Source organism: Schistocerca cancellata, chromosome 4 (assembly GCF_023864275.1).
Source record: "Schistocerca cancellata isolate TAMUIC-IGC-003103 chromosome 4, iqSchCanc2.1, whole genome shotgun sequence".
Lineage (NCBI taxonomy): Eukaryota > Metazoa > Arthropoda > Insecta > Orthoptera > Acrididae > Schistocerca > Schistocerca cancellata.
The window spans coordinates 827,131,115-827,159,013 of NC_064629.1; the positions used below are offsets into that span (position 1 = coordinate 827,131,115).

The 27,899-nt window shown below is 37.7% G+C and overlaps 1 protein-coding gene across 2 annotated transcripts in view; it reads left to right on the forward strand.

Moving 5' to 3' along the window:
• Positions 1–27,899, forward strand: part of LOC126184875 (microphthalmia-associated transcription factor) — a 402,286-nt gene that overhangs the window by 163,852 nt on the left and 210,535 nt on the right. For both annotated transcript variants that reach the window (XM_049927499.1, XM_049927498.1), the window contains exons 2-3: positions 602–794; positions 16,170–16,445. In XM_049927499.1, coding sequence (XP_049783456.1) covers positions 602–794; positions 16,170–16,445 — 469 coding nt within the window. The remainder of the gene's footprint in view (positions 1–601; positions 795–16,169; positions 16,446–27,899) is intronic.

The window sequence follows — 27,899 nt, forward strand, 5'->3', positions numbered from 1 at the left end:
TAAATGTCAGCTTATGGTAAAGCCTGTTTAGATAAAATATACTCAATACCTTGAGCTCAGTGTGACAGTTCATGTGTGAAAAATCTACATTATAATCAAGAAATGTGAAAGTAGGCCCTCATTTGTTGTGATGAATATAAATAATCAATGAAAATCTAAATGAAAAATAATGAAAATTAACAAGTTGGCTAAGGTAAGATAGTCTTTGCAGATTAGGAGGTACAGTATCATAAGTTCTGTAATTTTTCTCAAGGCATTGCTGTGAAGAAACAGCCATTGTGTGGCTAGTCTCCTCTTTAGTGTAATACACTGACTGTTTTTTGTATCTTATATTGTTGTATTAAGGAGTAAAGTGAAGGGTCTATGTTATAAACAAGAGAAAAGAATAATAAATTTTTGATTTTATAAACCCAGAGAAATTTGTAAGTAGATTTTTTTAAATACGCCTAAGGTACTAGTTTGAGTGTCACACTTTATCTTTGAGGAAACATTGTTTTGTATTGTTTCTCTTTTTAACTACATGTAGAGTTTACACTAGATTTGCTATGCCACATACTATGTTATGGTCTAAATGGTATTTTTTTTCTTGTACAAATTGCAGTCCACCGACATTTAAAACTGTGACCCCTACATCCCGTACACAGCTGAAGCTTCAGTTGATGAGGGAGAAGTGGCAGGAGGAGGAGAGGAGAGAGGCCGAGAAGCAGGCTCAGCAGCAAAGTGCTTCAACATCTATTAAAGTTCCAGTCAACATTCACAGCTTTGGTATTGACGTACCGCCACAAGTGCTACAGGTAATTGTTATGGGCATTTCAGAAGTATGTGCAGAGACAGTATTGATTATATTTAATTTTAAATATAATTTTTAAGGCACAAAAGTAAATACTTACCATTTGCCATAGCTATACGACTTCCTTTTTTTCTGAACTATGGTGCACAGACCTTACAATGGCTTCTCATACCATGACATGCAGTTGCTTTTGTTAAATGTTGGCACTGAACGGGATATAAACTGTAATACACATTAGTTCAAAATTAATTATTTTAGCAGGCTTCTCAAACACGTTAAATGGAGTGGTGTTTACAGTCCACATGGTGTGAATAAAAAATGCAACACTTTTATTAATAATGTCCTTACTTTCTTTTTCAACTGTTTTCCCCAAAATTAACCCAGATTACTCCAGAGTCTACAAAGAAGCCGTGGATTATTCGAGAAGTAAAGGTACCTTTTAAAACCAAAAGGAAACAACTTATCACTCAGAAACTGGTCTGATGTTTGGTATAGCTCATTACAGGACATATTGCCATTTACTTTGATTGCCATATTACTATCTTTAATATCAAAGTAAATACAATATAGGAAAAAGGATAATCATATCAGATAGCAAAATAGCGATAGTTTGGGGTATAGTGAAGGAGGAGACTGGTAGATCAGACATTAAGATGAGCAGATAGCATTAAGAATAAATAATATATTGGGAACATGTATACTGTGTTGCAGAGCTTTTTAACAAGCATTTCATAACTGTGACTGAAAAGTTGGTAATGTTAGATTAGATTAGTACTTGTTCCATTGATCATGAATACAACACTTCGTAATGATGTGGAATGTGTCAGGTTAATAAAAGGTGTCTATACAAGATATTACATTACACGAAATATTACATGACACTTAATATTTTAATTTTTTTTTTTTTTTTTTTTTTGGGGGGGGGGGGGGGGCGTGTTGGGGAAATTACCCACTTACTACATCCAAAAATTCATCTAATGAGTAGAAGCAGTTGCCATTAAGAAATTCTTTTAATTTCCTTTTAAATGCTATATGGCTATCTGTCAGACTTTCGATGCTATTAGGTAAGTGACCAAAGACTTTTGAGGCAGCATAATTTACCCCCTTCTGAGCCAAAGTTAGATTTAACCTTGAGTAGTGAAGATCATCCTTTCTCTTAGTGTTGTAGCCATGTACACTGCTATTACTTTTGAATTCATTCAGATTGTTAATAACAAATTTTCTAGCTCTTTAAATAAGTGTCTGCACGATGATCTTGGATGAGCTCCAGCAATTATTCTGATTACACGCTTTTGTACAATGAACACTCTTTTACTCAATGATGAGTTACCCTGGAATATGATGCCATACGAAAGCAGAGAATGAAAATAGGCATGGTAAGCTAATTTACTCAGATATATATTGACAAAATTTGCAATGACCCTAATAGCATAAGTAGCTGAACATTTCAGCAGATCCTCAGTGTGTTTTTTCCAGTTAAACCCCTCATCAATGGATACACCTAGAAATTTTGAATATTCTACCTTAGCTACCAATTTCTGATTGAAGTCTATGTTTATTAATTGTGTCGTTCCATTTACTGTGTGGAACTGTATATACTGTGTTTCGTCAAAGTTTAATGAGAGCCCATTTGTAGAGAACCACTTAATGATTTTCTGAAAAACATCGTTTACAATTTCACCAGTTAATTCTTGTCTGTTGGATGTGATAGCTATACTAGTATCATCGGCAAAAAGTACCAGCTTTGCATCTCTGTAAATATAGAATGGCAAGTCGTTAATATATATTAAGAACAGCAGAGGACCAAAGACCGAACCTTGCAGCACCCCATTCTTGATTGGTCCCCAGTTTGAGAAATCCCCAGTTATTTGCATATTATGTGAACTGCTTATTTCAACTTTCTGCACTCTTCCAGTTAGGTATGATTTAAACCATTGGAGCACTGTCCCATTCATACCACAGTACTTGAGCTTATCTAGAAGTATTCCATGATTTACACAATGCAAAGCCTTTGATAGATCACAAAAAATCCCAACGGGTGACTTCCGGTTACTCAGAGCATTTAATATTTCATTAGTGAAAGTATATATAGCATTTTCCGTTGAAAAACCCTTCTGAAAACCAAACTGACATTTTGTTAAAACTTTATTTTTACAAAGGTGTGAAGTTACTCTACAATACATTACTTTGTCAGGTTCAGTAGATGCTGTCATGGAATATATCAGATCAGTCCTTACAGTTAACTTCAGCAATATGAATGTGACCCCATTACACCAGTAGAAGTAATATCCAACCTAAAATCTTTAAAATCAAGTGAATCTGTTGATTATGATAAAGTATCAACAAAGCTAATTAAAGTGTGTGCTTCTGAGTTTAATAAAATATTAAGTTTTCTGTGTAGCCAGTTTTTATTGGTGGATGTTTCCGGAATGGCTGAAATGTGCTGAAGTTAAGTCTTCATTGAAGAAAGGAGGTAAAGGAATACTGTCAAATTTCCATCCAATTTCAGTTTTGCCAATATTCTCGAAACTTTTAGAAAAGATAATATGCAATCGGCTTCTTAACCATTTGATAACAAATAATATATTGGTGAAGTCACAGTTTGGATTTCTAAAGGGTTCTGATATTAAGAAGGCTATCTACACTACACATAAAGCAAGAATGTTCTTAATCTAGTAGACAATACATTATAGGCTACTGGTGTATTTTGCGATCTTTCAAAGGAATATTGGCATACTAGAATATTATTGTGCAACAGCAAATGCTGCAAAATGATTCAGATCTTATATCTATGATGGGAAACAAGGGCTTTCAATAGGAAAGAGACATGCATTAATATATGAGGCATCATCCAACTTGGAACTAATTGGGTCACCACACACATCTTAGGCCCTGTACTTTTTTTCTTCTGTATGTCAATGATGTTTCATCTGTAACATTACCAGATACCCATTTTGTTTTGTTGGCAGAAGATGCAAACACTGCAACGAATAGAAAATCAAATATAGTTTTGGAAAGATAAGTTAATGAAATTTTCATGGGCATTAACAAATGGTTCCTACACAATTCTTCATCACTAAACTTTGATAAAACTCACTACATGCAATTCAGAACTTTCAAGAGGTTTCCTTCCAGTATATACATAAAATATAATGATAAAGAGATAGGAGAAGTTAAAGTGTTAAATTCTTTGAATTTCAGCTTGGTAATATCTTCAACTGGGAGAAGCATACTGCAAAACTACTGAAATGCCTAAAAAAAATCTCTATTTGCAGTGTGAATGCTGTCAAACATAGATAGTATAAAAATGAAAAAACTTGCATACTTTGCTTTCTCTCATTCCATAATGTGATACATGGATTTTTTTAAAGGGAAGCTAAAGTTTTCAGAGCTCAAAAATATGTAATATTAAGAATCATGAGTGTTGTGAACTCAAGAATATTCTGCAGAGGCCTGTTTAGTGATACTAACTACTGCTTCCCATTTATTCTTCTTCTTCGTGGCCCTGCAGCCTATGATAGGCCTCTGCCTGCTCTAGGATATCATTAGATCCATCCCTGTCCACTAATTGGGTCACCAATATTTTGTAGATCTTATTGCACATCATCTGGGTACTGAAGTCGTGGTGTTCCCGTGCTTCTTTGTCCCACTGGGTTTTGTAGCAGCACTGTTTTTTTTTTAAGCTCTGATAAGACAGGGATGTTGAAGGAAATAAGCTGTGTAAAACATATATCTGAATGGCTGAATATGAAATTTAACCTGAGTTCTCATGAATTAAGTGCTGCTGCACATGGGGCACAAAAGTTGAGGTGCCATCTACAGTTTTTCCCAACAATCTGGAATAACTGTGAGATGTTGATACCATGTTTGATGACTAACAAAGAGATGAGAGCCAAGTCATGTATCTAGTGCAAGCTTCAGAATAATTTCTTCTTCCTTGCCTGTTCCGGCAACATGTTTAACTTGATAGTTTTGACTAATCATACCAAAATCGCTCCACAAATTCAGTGGTGTTTCTTTCATTCTTCCAATAATTCTTTCAAAGCGCTCTTTTTCTCCTTATGAGCTTATACAAAGACTTTACAATTTTTTTCTGAATCTTCTGTAGCTTATTTTAGCCTGTCAATCTCAATCTTCTTTCAACTGGTTATTCTAAAGTCTTTCAGTAAGTGTGTTTTTTCCATATGTTGAACATTTAACTGTCCAAAGATTTTAAAATGTCTCTTGTGTACAGTATAGATTAATCATGGCATAGGCTCAGTCGTAGGTAAGGCAGGAGGTAGACTTCAGTTCTTTGGCAGAATACTAGGAAAATGCAGTCTGCATAATAGACTGCTTACAGATTACTTGTGCATCCCATCTTATGCTATCAAAACTACTGCCAGAGACAAATATTTGTGTGACATTATTTTGAATGTCTTGTATGAAAATTACTTCGAGCAGATATTTAGAGAACCAACTCAAGAAGGTAAAGAGCACCCAGCAACAAATGGACCTGAAGTTATTGAATCGGTTAACATAGAGGAAGGTAACAGTGATCATAAGACTGTGATACCAACTATGACTACTGGTATTACAAGGAATGTTCAGAAATGTAGGAAAATATTTTTGTTTAACAAGGATGACAGGATACAAATTGTGGCATGTCTGAGTAGTCAGCATCAAATATTCAGTGCTGGGGATGAAGACGTGGAGCACAAATGGAAAAAAATTCAAAAGCATTGTTCAGTATGCCTTAGACAAGTATGTTCTGAACAAGGTCTTAAGGAGTGGGAAAGACATCTTGTGGTTTAATAGCCTTGTTAGAAATCTGCTACAAAAAGAAAGAGAAATTCAGCACAGATTCATAAGAAGTCAAAACCTAGTTGACAAACAAAAGCTGAATGAAGCAAAAATAAGCATAACAACAGTAATGAGAGAAGCATTCAGTGACTTTAAAAGTAAATTTTTGTCAACTGATCTGAGTAAAAACCCCAAGAAGTTTTGGTCTTATGTAAAATCAGTAAGTGGTTCAAAATCCTCTATTCATTTATTCAGTACTGGCACCGAAACAGAAAGAGACAGAGAGAAGGCTGAAATGCTGAATTCAGTCTTTTGAAGTTGTTTCACTGTGGAAGATTGTATCACGGTCCCTCCTTTCAGTCATTGTATGAACACTGAATTGGCAGATAGGGAGATAACTGATTTCAGAATAGGAGAGAAACTATGATCACTTAGTAGTGAAAAGACATCAGGACCAGATCAGGTATGTATAAGATCCTACAAAGGTTACGTGAAAGAACTTGTTCCCCTTGTAGCAGCAGTTTATTGTAAATTGCTAGAGCAGTGAAGGGTACCTAACAACTGGAAAAAAGTGCAGGTGATTCCCATTTTCAAGAAGGGTTCTAGGACAGAGGTACATAATTATAGGCCTATGTCATTGATGTCAATCTGTTGTAGAATTATGGAACATGTTTTATGCCCAAGAATTATGATGTTTTTGGAGAACTAAGATCTCCTTTTTAAAAATCAATATGGATTCTGAGAGAAGATATCTTGCAAAACTTAGCTAGCTCTGTTCCTCCATGAGGTCCATTCACTCAGTTTGATGCCATGTTCCTTGACTTCAGGAAGGCATTTGATACTGTTCTGCATTGATGTTTGGTGAAAAAAATATGAGCTTGCGAAGTATCAGACCAGATTAGTGACTGGATTCAAGCCTTCCGTGCAGACAGAACTCAACACGTTGGTCTTAATGGAATAAAATCAACAGTTGCAGAAGAAATTGCCAGAGTGCCTCAAGGAAGTGTGATAGGATCATTATTGTTTACAATGCACATAAAAGATCTAGTAGAAACCATGGGAAGCTCTTTAATACTGTCTATCTATAAGAAAGTAGCAATACCAGAAGACAGCATCAATTTGCAGAATGAACTGCAGAGGATTGAAGAATGTGCAGGCTCTGACTGTTGATCATAAATGTAAATAAATGTAACATACTGCGCATATACAGGAAAAGGAATCCACTGCTACACAACTCCACTATTGATTATAAATTGCTGGAAACAGTATCTACCATAAACTATCTAGGAGTAATTATGCAGAGTGACCCTAAGTGGAATGACCACATGAAACAAGTATTAGGAAAGTCAGATGCCAGACTGAGATTCATAGGAAGAATCTTAAGGAACTATAGCTCAACCATGAAGGAAGTATCTTAAAAGGTGCTTGTTCAACCAATTCTTGAGTATTGCTCACCAATCTGGGACCCTTACCATGTAAGACTGATAAGAGACTGAGAACACCCAATGAAGAGTGGCATGTTTCTCACAGGATTGTTTACCTGGTGTAAGTTCTTTAAAAAGAAGCTCTATCAACTCCAGTAGCAGATGTTACATGAGAGGCATTGTGCATTACAGAGAGAAACTCACAGAATGATCACAAGCAGAAAATCTGAGAAATTAGAGTTGATACAGAGGCTTACTGACAATCATCCCTCCCATGCACCACTCACAAGTGGAACAGAAGTACCCTCCACTACACACTGTTAGTTGGCTTGCAGAGTATAATGTAGCTGGGGGATCTTGAACACATACGAAGAAGGGAGGCATGAATGGTCACAGATTCATTTCAGTCACGAAAGAGAATCACAGGAATATTGAAAAATCTTAATTGGCATTCATGAAGATAATGAAAATTATGCCACCAAAGGCTACTTACAAAATTTTAAGAACCTATTTTGAGTGAAAAATCTAGGGATATTCTTCAGTTCCCATTGTATTGTCCCCATAGGCGGCATGAAGACAAAATTAAACTAATTAAAGCGCACACAGTCACTCTTCACAGTTCACAGTGATTTACAGAGTATGTATGTTAATGTATAACCAAACAAAGTAGGAGAAACAGAGTATGAGAAATCAGTTCTGTCTGTGATGAAGCTTACATCTTCCAGTTATCCATGTTGCAGGTTCCATACAATTACACTTGCATATGAAATGAGTCTGTGTCCAGCGAGTTCCTTTTGGATAATTTACTACTTGTCTCATGGAATCTGATTGAGTCAACAGTACTGTTGATAGTGGAAGGCAGAGAGCTGGATCAAATTGTCAATATGGTGCACAGTTTTAATTAGTTTGGTATTTTCAGTAATGTAAAATGCTTGCCTTGGGTTCTTAGGGAATTCAGTTTTGCTCTAGATATGATTTGATTTGTCATGCTGTAGACATGTCAGGATCTACAATGAAACATTTTTGTAAGTTGTGATACAAAATTATTACATTGTTTCACCTACATTGTTGTGATACAACTGTACAATACTCATACTGGTTTACAGTCTACAGAAAAATATGAAATTCCTTTCTTCAAACTGTGAAATTGTCATACATGAATTCTTCAATGTAATAATAGCAATTTTCCACTAATAAAGTAAATAGCAACCTTTTCATAGAATAAAGCTCTAGAGTGAATGTATTCCTACCATTTAGTTGATGGTAAATTTTTAACCTCATACATACAGCTGCTTGACCATAGCATTTTAATGGGTATGTAAGAAGTTTAAAGTTCTGTGTATATATTCCACAAGCCACCTTAAGTTGTGTTGTAGAGGATACTGTGTGTACCACATCATTTCCCCACCTTTCCTGTTCATTGTGAAAGGTGATTGGTAAGGACAATTGTTGGTATCTTGATGTTCTTTTGCAAGATACATGATATAAATAAGTGGAAACAATGTTTTGATGGACTCTTCTTGGAATTGAAACTCTCAGAGTTTTAACCGTAAGCCACACTGTGATGCAAAATGCCTTTCTTTTAGTGTCTAAAATTGGAGTTGGATTAGCATTTTCCTAAAATTTTCACACTCACTAAATGAATGCATAGTGAAATGTGCTGTCCTCCTTTGAATCTTCTACATTTCCCCTATCAGTCCTATCTGGTAAGGATGCAAACTGATGAGCAATACTCAAGTTTGGTTTTATAAACTACCTTCTTTATGGGTGAACTACGCTTCCTGAGGATTCTTCCAGTTAATCTCAGTCTGACATCTGCCTTTCCTGTGAGGAGGAGGAGGAGGAGGGGGGAGAGAGAGAGAGATAGAGAGAGAGAGAGAGAGAGAGAGAGAGAGAGAGAGAGAGAGAGAGAGGGGGGGGGGCACACTCTCTAGCTTGTCAAAGGATAGGGATAGCTCCAAAAGCTAGCAAGTTGTCCTTCTCGATGACTCAGTGCTTCTTGGCGAGAGCTCTCCTTTAATCTTAAGTTTAATAGGATATGTTCACCAGGTACAACATGTCTTCAGTATGGTCTCCCAATTCAGCAACATGCTGCGCATCCATAACATGCCTTGTTCGACAGTTGCCCACAGCATATCCGGTGTAATCAGGGCAATATGTCATTGTATGATATCCTTCAGATCAGGAAGAGTCTCGATACATTCCTGATACACACGGTCTTTCAGATATCCCCACAACCAGAAGTCACGTGGATTTAGGGCACCGGGTCAGGAAGGCCACACATCGTGAAATTCCATAGAGATGATGCAATCATTACTGAAGGTTTCTCAAAACAAATCTTTCACCTGGCAAGCGACATGTGGTATCACCCCATCTGGCATGAAAATAGTACTGTACTGCTGGCAGCTGCATTCTTGCAAAGCTGGAATTGTGTTGCACAAGGAGGTTCTTATAATGTGCAGCTGTCACTGCACATATAACAGGCCCGCAAGGTGTCATCTCCTTTAAGAAAACTGAACCAAAAATGGAGGAGCTTGTGAAATCACACCGTATAGATGCATAAGCTGAGTGCAGTGAATTTTCCTGCACAACACGTGGTGGAGTAGGACCCCGTATGTGACAGTTCTGTGTATTCACAGCACTTTTAGCAGAGTAGGACCCCGTATACAACAGTTCTGTTTATTTACAGCACTCTGTAGAATAAAATGTGCCTTGTCCATCAAAAGAATATTCCCCGGCCACATATCCATTTCCATGTGTGCCAGAAAACAAAGGACAAAGTCACAGCTTTGTAGACTCTCTTGGGGCTTCTTTTGGTGCACATTCTGAATCTTGTAGGGATACAAGTGTAAGATGCGCCACAAAATTTGTTGAACTATTGACCAGAAGAGAGAGAATTCTTGTGACACAGCTCGAGCACTGGCTGCAGAATTTGAGGCATGTGCTGCATGGTTGGCTTATAGCTGCAGCAACTTCATCAACAGCTGCCATAGGAATGGGTCATCTTCCTCTCCCAGCTGCACCACCTAATTCACCTGTTTCTTCAAATTCTTTGATGACATTCTTTAGTCCATTCATTGACATGAGACCTCTTTGCAGCTGTTTCTGTTGGTGACATTCCTGCAGTGCTATTTAATCTGTTCTGATAAAATAACTTTACTAGCAGTGCACCGTCTTTCTTGTCAATAGCCATTGCATTTCATATGGAAAACTTCAGCCTTCTTAACCCTTTACACCAACAGTTACATCATAAAAGGAAAAAAAGAAATCTGCATGCATTGCCAAGTGACAAGATAGCATACTGTCTTCAAAACAGGAAACATTTCATTTTCTTGCTGCTTACAGCGCCATATTTTCACCTGGTGGCAGAAAGTGGAACTATTATTTTTTCCAGCATACCTCGTGAGCCTACCAATTAATGAATGTACCTACAATGTTTCAGCATCCTGTGATATATACAGCCTGCACTGCAGCATTCTTAACACCACCTGTTTAATTATAACCACCTGGTATTTTCAAAATTTTTAACAGCGAATGACATGATAATCTTTCTTTAATCGCATGTTCCCAATTATTTTCTTTTGCAATACTAATAGCCTTGTTATATACACTCCTGGAAATTGAAATAAGAACACCGTGAATTCATTGTCCCAGGAAGGGGAAACTTTATTGACACATTCCTGGGGTCAGATACATCACATGATCACACTGACAGAACCACAGGCACATAGACACAGGCAACAGAGCATGCACAATGTCGGCACTAGTACAGTGTATATCCACCTTTCGCAGCAATGCAGGCTGCTATTCTCCCATGGAGACGATCGTAGAGATGCTGGATGTAGTCCTGTGGAACGGCTTGCCATGCCATTTCCACCTGGCGCCTCAGTTGGACCAGCGTTCGTGCTGGACGTGCAGACCGCGTGAGACGACGCTTCATCCAGTCCCAAACATGCTCAATGGGGGACAGATCCGGAGATCTTGCTGGCCAGGGTAGTTGACTTACACCTTCTAGAGCACGTTGGGTGGCAGGGAATACATGCGGACGTGCATTGTCCTGTTGGAACAGCAAGTTCCCTTGCCGGTCTAGGAATGGTAGAACGATGGGTTCGATGACGGTTTGGATGTACCGTGCACTATTCAGTGTCCCCTCGACGATCACCAGTGGTGTACGGCCAGTGTAGGAGATCGCTCCCCACACCATGATGCCGGGTGTTGGCCCTGTGTGCCTCGGTTGTATGCAGTCCTGATTGTGGCGCTCACCTGCACGGCGCCAAACACGCATACGACCATCATTGGCCCCAAGGCAGAAGCGACTCTCATCGCTGAAGCCGACACGTCTCCATTCGTCCCTCCATTCACGCCTGTCGCGACACCACTGGAGGCGGGCTGCACGATGTTGGGGCGTGAGCGGAAGACGGCCTAACAGTGTGCGGGACCGTAGCCCAGGTTCATGGAGACGGTTGCGAATGGTCCTCGCCGATACCCCAGGAGCAACAGTGTCCCTAATTTGCTGGGAAGTGGCGGTGCGGTCCCCTACGGCACTGCGTAGGATCCTACGGTCTTGGCGTGCATCCGTGCGTCGCTGCGGTCCGGTCGCAGGTCGACGGGCACGTGCACCTTCCGCCGACCACTGGCGACAACATCGATGTACTGTGGAGACCTCACGCCCCACGTGTTGAGCAATTCGGCGGTACGTCCACCCGGCCTCCCGCATGCCCACTATACGCCCTCGCTCAATGTCCGTCAACTGCACATACGGTTCACGTCCACGCTGTCGCGGCATGCTACCAGTGTTAAAGACTGCGATGGAGCTCCGTATGCCACGGCAAACTGGCTGACACTGACGGCGGCGGTGCACAAATGCTGCGCAGCTAGCGCCATTCGACGGCCAACACCGCGGTTCCTGGTGTGTCCGCTGTGCCGTGCGTGTGATCATTGCTTGTACAGCCCTCTCGCAGTGTCCGGAGCAAGTATGGTGGGTCTGACACACCGGTGTCAATGTGTTCTTTTTTCCATTTCCAGGAGTGTATGTTGAATTCCCCTAGAAGATTATGCCATCATGAATAACATATTCAAATTATCATTGAAAGACTAACTTTCTGATGTCTACATTTGTGGCATTTGTGAAAATTGCAGAAGTTGCTAAGTAGTCTTACCTTTAGTTTTATCTAATTTCAAATTGCATCATTTGTGTTTTAGTGACATTTAGTTTTATCCCATTTCGATGGAACCAGATTTTATAAAGCCATATAAACACTTTCTGGATTTTTCATCTATCTGATTTTTAATTAAAAATAATGTATCATCTGCAAATAAACAGAACATCTATAGTAAGTGGTAGGTCATTTACATAGAATTGGGAAAGGCTATGAGAGTCCTTGGGAAAATTGTTTCCCAGTAAGAGTAATAATTCCATGAATCTGAAGTTATTGTTATTGTCTGTTTCTTATCTGTTAGTATGAGCTGAACCATTTAATGCACTATCCCTGTTCCCACGCATCTGTAGTTTCTGGAGAAGTAAGGAATGATTCAGTTTATAAAATTCTTTTTGTCAGAGCACTGAATATTCTCATGTGATCCTTTTACCTTTATCTAATGTAGTGTTTATCATCTGTAAAAATTAATGGATAGCATTTACAGTGCATTTTCTTTATTGGAAACCAACCTGATTGTAAAAAAATTGTCATTTAGTATACGGAAGTTTTGAATTTGTTTTGCTGCACCAGCAGGAAAACCAGGGTAGGACTTCTCCATATCTTCTGCTGATCCCTTTTCTAAGAACAGTGTTATCTCTGCGTATTTCAGCACCTTTGGGAAAAGACAGTGCTCAAAGGATTGGTTTATAATAATGGACAGTGGTTGTGAAATAATGTTTTAACTACACTGTAGAAGTTTCACTGGGAAGCCGTTACACATCTTCCATACATTCCCAATTTCTTCCCATGCAACTCCATATTTTTGAAGCCCTGAAGATAGATACTCATGGCTGTGGATTTGCTTCAGGTGAAGAGCAGCATGTCTTGGTACAGTTGTCGTTCCATAGGCAACCACAAATATGTCTCCATGAAGGCACTGACTGTCTTGTCTCACAGTGGGATAAATGTACTAACAGTTATGCCAGTAACTCTTAAAATAATAAACAGTGTACTTATTTTTTCAATCTGTCTCATTTCCGTTTGGCTGGCCCTGGTATTATTTGCCAGTGATTCTGGAGCTGCTACTGACTAGCAAGAGGTATTTTTGTTCTTGGTGTAATCCATTTGTCTTTACTATTTACTTTCTTTCCCAGGTTCTTGGAAGAAAAAAAAAATTGTTTCGTACATATAAAAAACAATTTAAATAGTTGTAATAGTTTCTGGTGCTTGAGTTGTAGGGGTCTATAAGCCAGCTTAAAACATTTAGCTTATTGTGGAGAAAATTTAAGTTACCTTTAATAAATTTTCTTTTTATATACATTTATTGAGGCTTTATTTGTTTGGAAGGTCAATAAATAGCGAAGAATGGCAAGAAATAAATAGTGTAGAATGGTGAGAAATCCATAGGTTTAAGTAGTACTTACTACCATCATGAAAGTGAGTGATTGTAATAATATTATCAATGCAGGTCACTTATCTGCTGTTTACTCCAGTAATTTCAGAAAATAAGAATTTGGATTTCTGATTTAAGTCATGAAATTTTATGACATCACAGCTTTAACACACTTAAGTTGAAGTCTGCTGCCATCACAATGTTTTCTTGTACTCTGAAATGTTTAGGATAAATTGGAATTTATATAAGGATAGTTTTGTTACAGCTTTTCCAGGAATTATGTTAATTTTAATAATCACTGTAGTCAAACTATTTAAAGAACAGCTCTCGTGCACATTTTTTAATTTTAAAAATTTGAGTATTCTCTTAATTTATAACATATTGAGGCATCAAGAAGTATGCAGGAGCATCTATGAGAACTACTTTTCCCAAAAAAACTGCTAGCTATAACAAAGTTCTTAATACTATTCAAAACTTTTGTACAATCTTCTTCTAAATAGTGTCCATTTCAGCTCATAATTTGGATGTGTACACATTCTGAAAGCACTATTTTAACTTAATCAATTTTAGAAATATTAAGGTTTTCCAGGTTAGCTGTTAAGCTATTGACATTCCAGTTTTGATTTTCTTTAAATTTAATTTTCCACCCTGGATTTATCACCAACATCAGAATGTATCTGTTTCCCTTTCATTTTAGGATTTTGCACAAATCTACAAATACGTGGCTGAAATTAAAGGAGCCAAACCAGTGGATGTACAGGCCATTCCCCCCCCCCCCCCCCCCCCCCAACATTTGTCATTTATTGGACAATGAATGTTGCCTCAAGCTGTCACATTGTTGTCTGTTTCTTCTATTAGTGTGTATTTCACTTGCCAGTAAATTGTGAATAATACCACTGATTACCAGCCTGGAGGTTGTGTTCAGAATTTGCACTGAGCTATTAGATTTCATGTTCCACTTAATATTTCTTCCTCACTGCTACCGAGAGTAGTTTGTGCCAATGTGGATTAATACATCTCTGCAGCTGTTTTCAGTTGTTTTACCATTTTCATTTATGTCCCATTTCATACTCAAAATATTTTTAAAATGCTCGTTTATCCAATAAGACTGAATTCCAGGACACTTTACTGTTTGTTACAACAATGTTTTTAAAATATTGAGTCAGGAATTCATTATTTGTCACTCCCTTCCTTTATAGCACTTACTTGTTTGTCCTTTGTATTATAGGTAACAGTTGTTAAACTTTCCATTTTCAGCATTTTGGTGTCATATTCCAGCAGCTTAATTATTTCTTCCTTTGAATTCACTGTACTTAAAAGTACAACCACTTAATATGTAAATAGTGCAGACATAAGCACAGAGATTGTCTTTCATGCTTTTAAAATTCACTTTTGCATGCCTTTTGTTTAGCTAACAATTCATACACACGATTCTTTTTGTGATCTACTTTAAATGTTCCTTCACATCAAATTGTTTTGGGGATGTGCTCTGAACCTTTATTTGAGAGTGGTACAATTTAGCTGTAGTGAACAATAATTTATATCAATAGAGGGACTTCATTGTGCCACTTCAGTTCTATTCCCTGACTGTCATCAGAGTTCACTGTACAAATGAATTAACAATATCAGTTCTAAACAGTATGCTATCTGGAAGTTAATGGAGCAAATTAAACTTTATTATGTAACAAGTATTCTGTAGCTTATTTTAGTTACCAAACACAGTTTTAATTTTATGTATTTCCAGTCTGTGTTTCGCAACAAGTAACGCTGGTTTCTTGATCCCCTCCCCCCCATGGACCCCTAATCCTTAGGTAACTAGATCTTCACTGTAGGTTTGCAAGAACTATTTTGCAAATGTAGAGAAAAATGAGACTTCTTGAAAAGTTAGCTATTTTGAGTGACATTATACAGTTATTTGAAATGATTTTTTTCCCTGAAGGTACAACATTAAAAATCCATTTGTACTTCTAAACTAAATGTTTTTTGTGGTTTGTGTAGTTGTTCCTGTGGCTTTTTTCCCTGTTTTCTCATCTTGAACCAAATAAATATATTTTTATGAAGTAAAATAACTATTCATGTATTTCAGAAGTTATTGTGTTACATAACTTTTCTGTCTTAGCCATGCACTTATTTTTTTATTTCGCTTGGTTCTCATTTTAGTGTTGTTTAACTGTGGTCCACATACAGTAACTGAAAATATTCTTTCTACTATTCCATGATCAGGTAATATTTTTTTCATACAGCAGTTGAAATTACATGTACATTTACTACTTTGACAGAATTCCAGTGCTTTGCATCTCTTGTGAGTCAAAGTGGGATGTTTACTGCACTGCTGGTAGTAATGTGGTCACATAATACAACACAGTTCTAATAGCTTTAATGACACTTCATCTGTATGATACTTTACTATTTGACAGTGCCAGATTTTTACTAGCTTTACAAAGCAGTCCATTATGTTTTCTCTTATGTTGTCTTTTTTATATGCTGCATCTGTTTGTTTCCTGCTGAATGAGAAATCGATGTTTACAAAAATCTATGCAGCTGGTGTGTCAGGCACTTTGTTCTATATAGTGTGAATTTAATATACCCAGGTAAAATGATTTATTTCAGAACTGCAGGTACAAACAATTTGTCATTTTCAGGTTCGCACTGAGTTGGAGAACCCTACTCGTTACCATGTAATGCAGAAGCAAAAGAATCAGGTTCGACAGTTCTTGTGCGAGTCGGGTCAGCAGCCATTACTAGCAGCCCAGCAGGTTTTGGGTAGTGCTCGCGGTCAGCTTTCTGCAGTACACAGCGCTCCTGTCAATTCTGCACCAGTGATACCTGAGCAGCAGCCAAAGCAGAATATGACCAGCGTCAGTTCGGAGAATATCTTGTCACCAAGTCTAAGCTCAGTTGCTACAAGTGCCTCTGAGGTAAGTTTTTGTACTTCTACTTGAATTTTAATCTGTTTATTTCTACAGCTGCCATTGGAAAAATGCCAAGATTAATAAGTGAGGAGAAATCTTGTAAAAGCTTTTCTATATTGATATGGAAACTGCATTCAATAATGAGATGTAAAAATATTTATTACAAAACTGCACTGTGGGATAGGGAACTGGTATATTATAGATGATAGTTCTGTCAGAACAGAAGAGTAGTTTGACATGAGATTATTATATGTAATAGGAAACATTAGTTGAACTTTAAGGCTAAATTTCCTTTCAATTGGAACTAGACAGTGAAATAATTAAGAAAAAATGTGTTTGTGGATGACAGCAGTAAGACAGCTTAGAAATGCAGAAAACATTAAATATAATTTAATGGAAAATAGGTTTAATGCAGAGGAAATGTCATGACAACTACAACTACAAGGACTGTTTCAAGTTGGAATGTTAGTTCCTAGGATGTGGATGAGTTTTAGACAGAGTACATCAGTGTCATTTTCAAGTACATGGGTCCAAGTTAGCTGCGAATCATGGGAGTTATTTGGACATTGATCACAATAGTGCTTTAACATATTTATGATTAGCTTTTTTGTGAGGTGATTTATCCGTATTCACTTCTGAGAGGAGCTAGATTAAATGAAATCATGATTTTGGTGTGATGATAATGGAGGTGGCTTTTCACAGACTTTCATAAAGATAGCTGTAATGGACACATGTTAAGTTTAGAGTTTTGTGTTTTTTGGTGAGTGATTATGGAAATGAAAGTAAGGGAAGGCATGAAAGAAAATTCTGTAGGAAATAGCTGCCCTTTGAGGAACTGACAAGTGTTAAGAGTCGAATGTGATTTAGTATTATTAACAATGCCTGATGACTGAACTTCATAAGGAACCAAAGAGGTGTTTGGGATTGAAATTGGGACATAATCTGTTTGTCAAGAAATGTGTGCTGCTAGACCTTGTAAGAGATATAAAGTGTGAGCTCCTTGCTTGTTAGGTTGCTACTCCATTGTCAATTAAATGAGTTACTGGAACTCTTGTTATGTTTTGATATGCCAAAGTCCTCTAGCATTCACTCAGATTAGAGATTTAACCTTGCACTAACTCCTTATACTGCTCTCTCTCTCTCTCTCTCTCTCTCTCTCTCTCTCTCTCTCTCTCTCTCTCTCTCTCTCTCTGTGTGTGTGTGTGTGTGTGTGTGTGTGTGTGTGTGTGTGTGTGTGTGTGTGTGTGTGGAGAATGTCGCCCCTTCAGTGAAATGACTACACAGCAGCATCGGCTCATGAAATGCACACAGTCATAATTTCAAACAGTGGTGTGCCATATTACACATATGTGCAGACCGTAAACCAAACTATTTATAAAAATTAATTTTTAACCATTGGGGAACAAATCCTGAGGTATAAGGTCATGAGCAACAAGTTGACAGCTGTAAGACTTGAGTATACCACACAAAAGGTTATACCTGTAAACTTATTGTGGTGAAATAATGATTTATTTTGAAAGGTTACCCAAAGATAGGCTTAGTCTCACAATGAGCTGTAGCAAATGAGGTAGACACAAAGGCTAAAGTTTTCCATTCAAAGTGACTGAAATATATATCAATGTAGGAAAGTTCTGATAGAATGTAAATAATTTAGGAGTAAACATCACCACTCACCAAATAGCAGATGCATTGAGTCATCTACAGGCACACACAAAAGATAAAGAAAACTTACAAGCTTTTATTTATTTTTTATTTATTTATTTAGCATCCAATAGATCACACATGTGATATAGGATTTGTCATCTCAACAAAGAATTTATTCTGAAAATTAGCAAGTTTTCTCTCTCTTTTGTGTGTGCCTTCTGCTGTTTGGTGAGTGGTCTCACATACTCCTAAATTATTTATAAAATATACACAATTGCATTAGCACGTTTGTACAGCCATACACTCTTAATCGGTTAATATGGTGATGGATTTCCAGATACGTCAGATTCAGTGATACCACATCACTTGAATCTAGTGACTCACTATACTGTTGTAATGTTTACTTTGTGATTAATAAGTTAAGTTCCTTAGCGAAGGAAAGCAAAATATGGTACACAATAAAATATTGATAACTAAATCTGGATCACCAGTTGACTCTAAAGGGGTTAAACAAAAGCAAAAATAATATGGGACATCTCATTATCAGAATTAAAATTTAATTGGTAATACAAATCTCTCGATTGACTTAAGATTACTGAATAAATTGGAGGTTCAGATAATAAGTGAAAATTTTCAGTTTCAGTATTCTTCAAACAGAATCAATTAATACATAAAAGCAATGCAGAATATGAGAATTGCTGGTACAAAACTAAATAATATATTTATGTGGGATACTAGAAGTGAATGAGAATACTTATTCTCTTAGTGATAGTAATAATTTTACAGCATTGAACACCCTGTAGTGACAGAACTAGCTATCTTTTAATGAGGGGATGATCTGAACTTTGTCAGGCATTTTGTGTAGATAATTGTACATACAATTTTATTACTAGGTCTACAACTTTGCTTCCGCTGTTTTGCAATAGATGGCAGTAGTGGCAAGTGGAGTTCGGGTGGTTGGTCATAGGTTTAATACAATAAGCTTAGGCATCTGTGAACATAATGCCATAAAAATATTAGTCGATTTGTGATTGTATCATAAGGTTATTCTCGATTAAGTACGTCAACTGACATGCTCATTTCTCGCCATTTGCGGGAAGTTTTAATTTTCTGCTTTAACATGAAGAAATCTGCGGCTGTGGCTCTTAAAATGCTGGGCAAGACCAATGGTGAGGGAACTATTAGTGGAAGAACGTGCAGAGAATTTTTCAACACCTTATGAATAGTGATTTTGATGTCGAAGATCGGCATGGCGGTGGGAGACAGAACGTTTTTGTAGTTACTGAAACAGACAAAGACAGTCACAGGACATAATTATTGAAAGCAATTGATGCGTTCGAGTCCAGCACTGAAACACAAACAGCCACAATACAGTGGTAGACACGTAAAGGTAATTTTACAGCAGGTCAGTGCTTGAGCCCATGTTGCAAAACCCATCAAAATGTAGATGGAAACATTGAAATGAAATGAGAAGTCCTATCCCTCCTGCCATATTCTCCATATATTTCTCTCTCTGGATCCCCACAAAATACGCCCAGTTCTTCGGCCATGGGATTCGTATGCTATCCGGAAGATGGGAGAATATAGTGGCCAATGATGCACAATACTATGAATCATAATTATTTTTTGTAAGTTTTTCCTAATAAAGCCCCAAACTTAAAGAAAAAGGCAGAAACAAAGTTGTAGACCTAGTACCTAAATAAGAATTCCTCGTAGAAAGCTTTCCTCTCCCAGAGGAAGATGAAAGAATTGTCTTCAAACATTAAATTATATAAAAATAAAAGAAAATTAATTCAGTGCTCAATTGGTTATGATGCATGTTGTGGATGCTGACTTTGGATGCTCTCCATTTGATTTTTTTTTCTTTTTTTCATAATGTTAAGAATGGGCATAATCACACGTGCCATAAACAGTAATATACCTGTAGTGGTGGAAAGTTCTTCTCTTCCAAGTGACTCAACAGCATGATTCATGATCTCAAACAGAGAGAGAGAGAGAGAGAGAGAGAGAGAGAGAGAGAGAGAGAGAGAGAGAGATATTGTGAAGACAGAAATGGGGGCGTCTGTAGGGAATGACAATCAGTAGTTGACAATTGGGGAACTGATTGGACAGGTTGCATTTTCTGAGGAAAGTTAGTTACATACACACAAACAACCATATTTCAAAATTAATCATCAGGTGCATGCTACTATAAATTTTATTTTCTGTGTGTATTCAGAGTAATTGTCTTCAGCACTCAGAGCTTTCCAAGTAGTATGCTTTTTTCTCTCTTTTTTTTGGGTGAGTTTAGTTAATGTTGATGATTGTTTAAAAGATAACCAGAACTCATTTTATTTTCTTGTCTTCATTCTTTGTATTTATGTTTTTATTTGTCACATAGTTTGATTTTCTCGTAGCTATCTCAGTGTTGGCACTAGTCGTTTCTGATTGCTTGGATTACTACCTTTTTTATTTTGTGGTTGTATGTGGTGAAATATAGATGGGACTTTTTTTCGTCTGGTCAAAGAATGAATAAGTCACTGTTCGGTTACCACTAGAAGTTGTGTTGATCATGAGAGGATTCAAATTGAAAGTTCTTGTCTTGGTGAGTCCATCTTCATCTGAGAGTTAGTGGAAGATGATGGTGGGGTAGCAAATTTCTGGGTGGTAGGCAGATGTGAGTACTGATCAAATGACATTCTCTTTATGCTTTAACAAGAGATATAATGTGCTGTCTGTTTCTGAAAGTGCATCCATTGCTGAGAGTACATCTGAGCCAGCGTGGGATGCCTTCTCAGTTGCAACTGGGGCCAACATTCATGCAAGGTCTAGACAAATGCAAAGGTTGGGTACACTGGCCATTGGCAGCTCCAACTTAAAGCAGGTACTTGAGTCCATCAGTGAAATAACTAGCAGTATGGGAAGGAAGACCAGTGTGTTGTAAGTATGCTTGCCAGTGGGTTTCATTAGATATGTTGTAAGAGCACTGCAAATGATTATTAAGTGCACTGGTGCAGCAAATTGTGACTGGTGTCAATATGAACAATGTCTGCTGCCTGGGGTCAGATGCCACCCTTAGTTCAGTTAGATGTCTGATTGTAGTGTTTAATACAACAAGCATTACGTTTGGGGTGGAAACACATTGCATTTTGCTTCGTAGTCCCCAAGACCAATCACTGTGCTTTGGTTGGAGCCAGCTATTGAGCTTAAACCAGTGGCTCACATGGTTGTACAGTGATCTCCAACAAGGATTTCATGATCTCCACTGTCAGATGGAAAGTTGTAGGTCACTCTTAATTGCTCAGGCATGTGCTTTACACAGGAAGTGGCTACTCAGGTATTTGAGTAAAATGGCATGTATCTGTAGGTATCTTATGTTTAAAAAAACCACACCACGGAACCATCGATCCCTTAAACTCCATATTTGGAGAGAAGATTCTATCCGCCACATTAAGTACTTACGGGAGAATTTGTCCATTCAGGGAAGGAAGAAGAATGTCTATGGTAAAGTTACAAAATTAGTCTCATCTCTTATTGGCAACAATGCCCATGTAGCACTAGTAGCAGAAAGATGCCAACAATGTGAAATCTTAAATTCAGTTTGGAACGTAAATCAAAAGTATAGGCTTTATTGTAGAGCCGCGCAGGTGCTGGCCACTCAGAGTGGTCTGCAATGACTGCAGTGTCCAAGAAAACATGTGAATACACTTCTTATAATTTGGTGAAAGTTGCCAAAGATGATCAATGCTGCCTTGCATATCGACATGACTAAGTGAGCGTGGCACAGCCGAGCGAGTCCTTGTCCACGGCCACACAGCTGTCACACACTCGCACTCACTTGCACACAGGCTGAACATCTGCAATGTGTGCATGAAGCTTGCCCTTCCCTTATCATCAGAGTTGGGCAAACTTTATTCAATTGATACATAACATATACAGATAGAAAAATTTATTTGTGAACAACAAATAAGAATATTAATTCAAAACATTATTCATTTACATGAATAAAAACATTTATTCATCATCTATGAATAAAAAGTGTTATGAAAATATGAGGGCATGCTGGAAAGCAATACTTCCAAATTTTTAATAAGAGAACTCTTAAAGCTTTTTAAATAAAACAAGTGTTACTAACATTCTACATCTTTATTCCTCATGTCTACATATTTGCAGCCCTCTGCCACTAGAGGGCTTCGAATTGTAGTGTGTAATGTGTAATGTAATTGTTTCAGTGTGTGAAGAACAGCGTGCTGTAATCAAGCTATGAATTCGAAGAGTTCATCCACACATGGAGCACCCTCTCCTACAACATGCCAAAGTCAAACTACACACAAGCACTGTGACATCTGCAGCAATCTGACTCCTTTGTGTTCACTGTTATCAGTCACCCTCCAAATGGACTTGGCCCCATCTGTTTTTTTATCTGTTTCCAAAACTTAAGACCATCTTTGAGGGCTTTACTTTGATAGTGATGAAGTGTTGCAAGCAGAGGTGAGAGTGTGGAACTGTCAACAAGTTAAACATTCAACAGTGACAGTATCCACAAAATGGCCTCTGGTTGGGAGAAATATGTTCATTGCCAGGGTGACTACATTGAGAAATAAATATATGGACATGAAGAATAAGGATGTAGAATGTTAATAATGTAAACAAGCTTTAAGAGTTTCCACATAAAAAAAATCACATTACTTTTCAGCACAATCTCAGAGATACATTTGAAGTCCATTGGGACTTATTACTTCAATTCTTTGATCCTTATGAAATAAATATGCTTTCTGATGCTTTTAAATTAGTTTTCAGAGCTACTATTTTTCTAAACATCTCATTGGGAAATTAATTTGATTTCTGAAGATTTGCCATTGTGACACACTAAAGAAAATACCTTCTACACATGTGAACAGGGTATTTGTGTGTTACATACTGCAAAATTATCTCTGTTTCAAGATAATAGTATAAACTTTCTACTTCCATGAAAATTGAGAAATCATCAACTCTACTATAATTCTTGGTAAATAACTTAGTTGTGATTTCAGATTACTTTCACCACACAAATCTTATAAGAGATAAATGTTATTGTTACATAATTAGAAACTCATGACTGTGATTTCTTTGACATTTCTTTGTTGATCATGTGTCTGTAGCTTTTTGTGACCCACCCTTAGTCATGGGCACCAATACAGGTAAACTGTTTATTTTTAAATCATGGGTAACACATTGCTGCAATAATTTCAGTTTGTATAGAAAGGTGAAAAAAGGCTTCCATTCACGTGACGCTTTCTTCGTAAAGTTGCCAGTGGCTGCAATATTACGATCTTCTTTGTACTCCAGCCCAGTGCCCCTCCCAAAATTTTTCAAAGCTACATAGACACATATCTAATCAAAATGCAGTTTCATCTTTTACAGGAAAGTGTACTCAGAGTTAGTCTTAAAACACTTTCAGATTATTTTGGACATTCAGCAACATTCCACAAACAGTTTAGGAGATTTAGTATTTAAAAGTCTGTTGATGTTAGTAATCAGCATTGACTGAGTCCTTAATTCATTCACTCATCTTGTAGCACTACAAATACAAACAAATTGTGTTATTATATCAATGAGACTCTCATATCTGATAGTATTACCAATATTGGTAAAGTGGAGGAAAGTGTTTAAATTAAGGGTTTCTGTTGGCTTCATTCTCTGCTTAGCTAAGTTACTTCCACATGTTCGTGGGGGGAGTGGGTGTAAGTACTGGCAAGGGCAGAGACAGTTGATTGGGATGCATTGGTAGTGTAACTACTGAAGGCCATCAGCTTATGAAGCATTTCTATATTGAATTTGTTACATTGTACAGCAATTAAAGCTGTTCTCAACCTAAAAGTTGGTTTGCACACTGCAGTGCCTTTGTAGGTGTAGTGGTGTGCCCTTACCTTCCTACCATCTCTGAACTGACTTATACAGCCAGTTAAGGGGGGGACATACATTTCAGCATGTACTACAAAACACTGTGCAACTTGACTTGGCATTTTTCTCATTGTTAGAAGTGAGAGGAGTGATCAGTAACTGAAAATCATAGGACCAATGGGAGATCGAACCCTAAATATTTAGTTTTGTAATCTGGAACTTAATGTGCTGTGTCACCAAGGGACATTTCTGGACAACCGTTAACGAGGAGTTATTTATCAAATAGAAACTGCTTGGAACCAAGGCAACAAACAATAATTACAGTGTTCTTTACAGAAAGTAAACAAAGAAAATGTTGTGCCATTGATAGTTATTGGCTATTTAATTTATGAATAATAAATAACAAATAATTATTTGTATTCACAAAGAGATATAATCCCATTATCTGTGACTAATTTATTCATGAATAAATTTGTTGGACTGATTTACTTACTCAAAAACAGATAGGAATTTATTCAAATAGTGCTGATTTCTGCTTACCTATACACATTATGCTTCCTTCCTCTTCCTGGTCAGTGCAGTTAATATTATCAACTTTAACAAGTCCTATTAGTTCATTTGCTTGATTTACTCACGAGATCCTACAATGTATGTGGATTGAAGTTTTTTGTGTTAATTATAAACAAAGTTGTTTTGGTGCTCAATGTAAAAAATTTTTCATTTGTTCTGTCCAAAATACGTCTCAATGTCACAGCAATTATAGCTGAGACTGAGTGCGAGCATTATTTAAACAGCTATTCATTTATGAAAATTTACAGTTCCACAGCTAAATCAGTGGCCAACAGTAACATTCAGTATTTGATTATCACTTTAATTTTTGTTATGCATCACCATACTCAGTCACTCTGGTAAGATTTGGTGAATCTCAGGTGTAAAGCATACGTGTTTTCTATTAAAAAAAAAAAAAAAAGGAAAAATTGGCAGCTAAAAAACAATTATAGTTCTCAATGAATTTCAACGCTTGCCGGGCCCAATAGTGCCACTACTTGGCACAGTTGTTAGTGATCTGATACAGGAGGGTTCATTTAGATTTCTTAGTGACAAAACAGACCTCAGTTATTTCATGCATTTGACATTAAGGGGGAAATCAGTGACCACACAGCTGCTGTTATATCAGTGACTAATATTAAAAGGTACATTAAGAGAAGCAGACAAATATTTGTACTTAACAAGTGCGAGACAAGATTTTAGGCTATGTTGGGCTCAACATCAAACACTGAAAAAATTTAAGTGTGTTATATCATATACCATAGAAATATGTGTAAAATTTAAATTTGGCGAAAACCTTGCTGACAAATAAAAGCCAAATCAAGTCAAAATGAACAAAATGAGAGCAATGCGAGAAGTGTACAAATTATTTAGAACTGAAAAATTTGAGGTGAAAGAACATGGTCTTGTAGCATGAGAATTTTGTTTACACACTAGCCTAATCTGATGCTACAGTAACTATGCTCTACTTACCTTACCGGTTGTAAGAGTAGCAATATCAACCCTACAAGACACAGAATGGCAATGTTATATGCTAAGATATGTGGTTTGCCAGAAACATAAGCAGTACATAGCGAACAATCTGCATGCTTGAGAGTTGTTATATTCAGAAGTCCATCATTATGTAGGTATTTACAAAACACCCCACTTCACCCCTGACCCCCCCCCCCCCCCCACCTCCCATCCCCTATCCCATTCTGTGCAGCTTGGAGCCCCAAGCCATTGCAATACTTCTTCCTTTTCTGTGCTATAATTTTGCTCTCTAAATATATATTTTTCCGGAGTTATTATCTAGTACAGATTGCCTGCTGATAACCTAGTTCATTTGTAGGGCATCAGTTTTGGCTTCTCTCATGTTCTCCCCTTACTTTACACCACATATTTTGGTTAAATTATGTACAATCACTGCATCTGGATTTGACCTCCACGTTTCCAAAATATTTTACAGATTGTGAGAGTCATGCAGGAAGGGTTGCCCAATATCCAGCATGGTAGCCAGTCCATGTGGGTGTTCGTTAGGTATCCATATAGTGGTAGCTTCCTGACCACTCAAGGATCGCAGTATTAATGCTTGAGCTGTCACCACCCCACACATGCTGAGGGATGGGTATCTGTTCATTTGTGGGCACCAGGACTCTGGGCAGTGGCCATCATGCCAGGCTGCCTTTGCTTTGGCTGGGAGGAGACCTTGGACAGAGCCCTCGTTGGGAGTAGAAGGCATCATGGCAGACATATGGTGTTATGAAATGAACAAAATTACCAGCCAGTGACCACAAGGCCCTGGCAGCTCTTCAGGCTGACTGTGAATTGGTGCTGATCTTTATCATCCTAGGAACTTTCCCTCATTGGTTACGCTGTGGGAGGAACACAAAAGAAAGCACCTTGTAGGTATTCTCCTCAGTTCCCAGTTCACACCCAAACAGATGGAGGGTCTTTTTTTCTACTGACCAATAATGATTGTAGAGAATAAAAATTGTCTTCACAAGCTACAAAAAGGTTCCATCTTAAATTAAGACAGCAAACCTCACCCTGTCACAGGTATTACTCTCATGTAAACAACTTGGAGATGTACCGGTTACCATTAACCCTCATATGGACCTCAACATTCTACAGGGATTAATTTTTCACCAAGACCTAATGCAGCAGACAAAGAACTTCATAGACTGTGTACTTTGAGGCCTGGCAGACAAGGTAGGCACCAGCAAATTCGTCTTCACTTTTGAGGAGAATTTGCTTCCAGAACAGGTCAAAATAGTGTGTTACCACAGTGATTAAAAGCCATATTTTCCATCCCAATGCAGTGTTTTAAATGCCTGTGCATCGGGCTTATCTCTTCCTCGTGTACGTGTGACCCATTTTGTGGAAGTTGTTACTGGCCACTTCACAAAAATTAAGCATGTGCGCATCAAGCATTAACCAGTGGCTGAAGGCGCCGTGGACTGTGGGTCCCAGGGCTGGCTTCTCTTCTTTCATTCCTACACCCATAGTGGATAAACCCTCACAAGAATCTCGACTGCCAACAGTTCTGAATGAAAAGAAGAAGAAATCTCAGGAGAAGAGTACTCTAGTGACCCCTGAGGTGCCAGAACCTGCAAAAACTGCGCTCTGGTTTAGCAGACACACAGATGATAGAGGCAAGGAGGTTTTAGACGTCAAATGTAAATTGAAGGGGATCACAGTTGTGGATTCTGCATGGTGTCTGTTTCAAAAGAACAGACACCACACATTTATATAGTTTTAGACATCATTCAAGAACTTTGCCTGCTAGTGGTGAATTGTCAGGGACAACTCCTCACATGCCACAACAGAGCTAGCACAAGTAACATAAACATTACATTAACAAACTCACAATTAATGATAGAAATAATATTGAGGAAAACTATAAGGGTCAGTCAAGTGAAAACAAGACAGATGGAGAAAAGTGAGTAAACTGTTTATGTAATGGCCATTACTGTTAATATGCTTATCGCACTGTGAAACAAGACGATCAATGAGACAAGACGATCAACGCTTTCATGGAAAAAATGTTTGCTGTTGCCTACAGAATGATGATTGTACCCCGATGTGCATCTCTTCATCCAAAGCAAATCAACAGCCATGAATATCTTTCTTCAGGGCTCCAAAAATATGGAAATCGCATGGGGGAGAGATCGGGACTGTGTGGAGGATATGTAAAGGCTTCCCAGTGAAACTTCTTCAGTTTAGTTTAAACAAATATGGCAAGATGTGGACCATACAATCCCAGTCTGTGTCCCTCCCTATGTGATTTCCATATTTTAGAGCTGGCTGTTGGGAAGACATTCATGGCCACTGATTTGCGTAAGACAACAAGGTGCAATGTCTGGGTACAATCAGGGTTCTGGAGGCATCTGCAAACATTTTTCCTTGGGGGCAATGACAATCTTG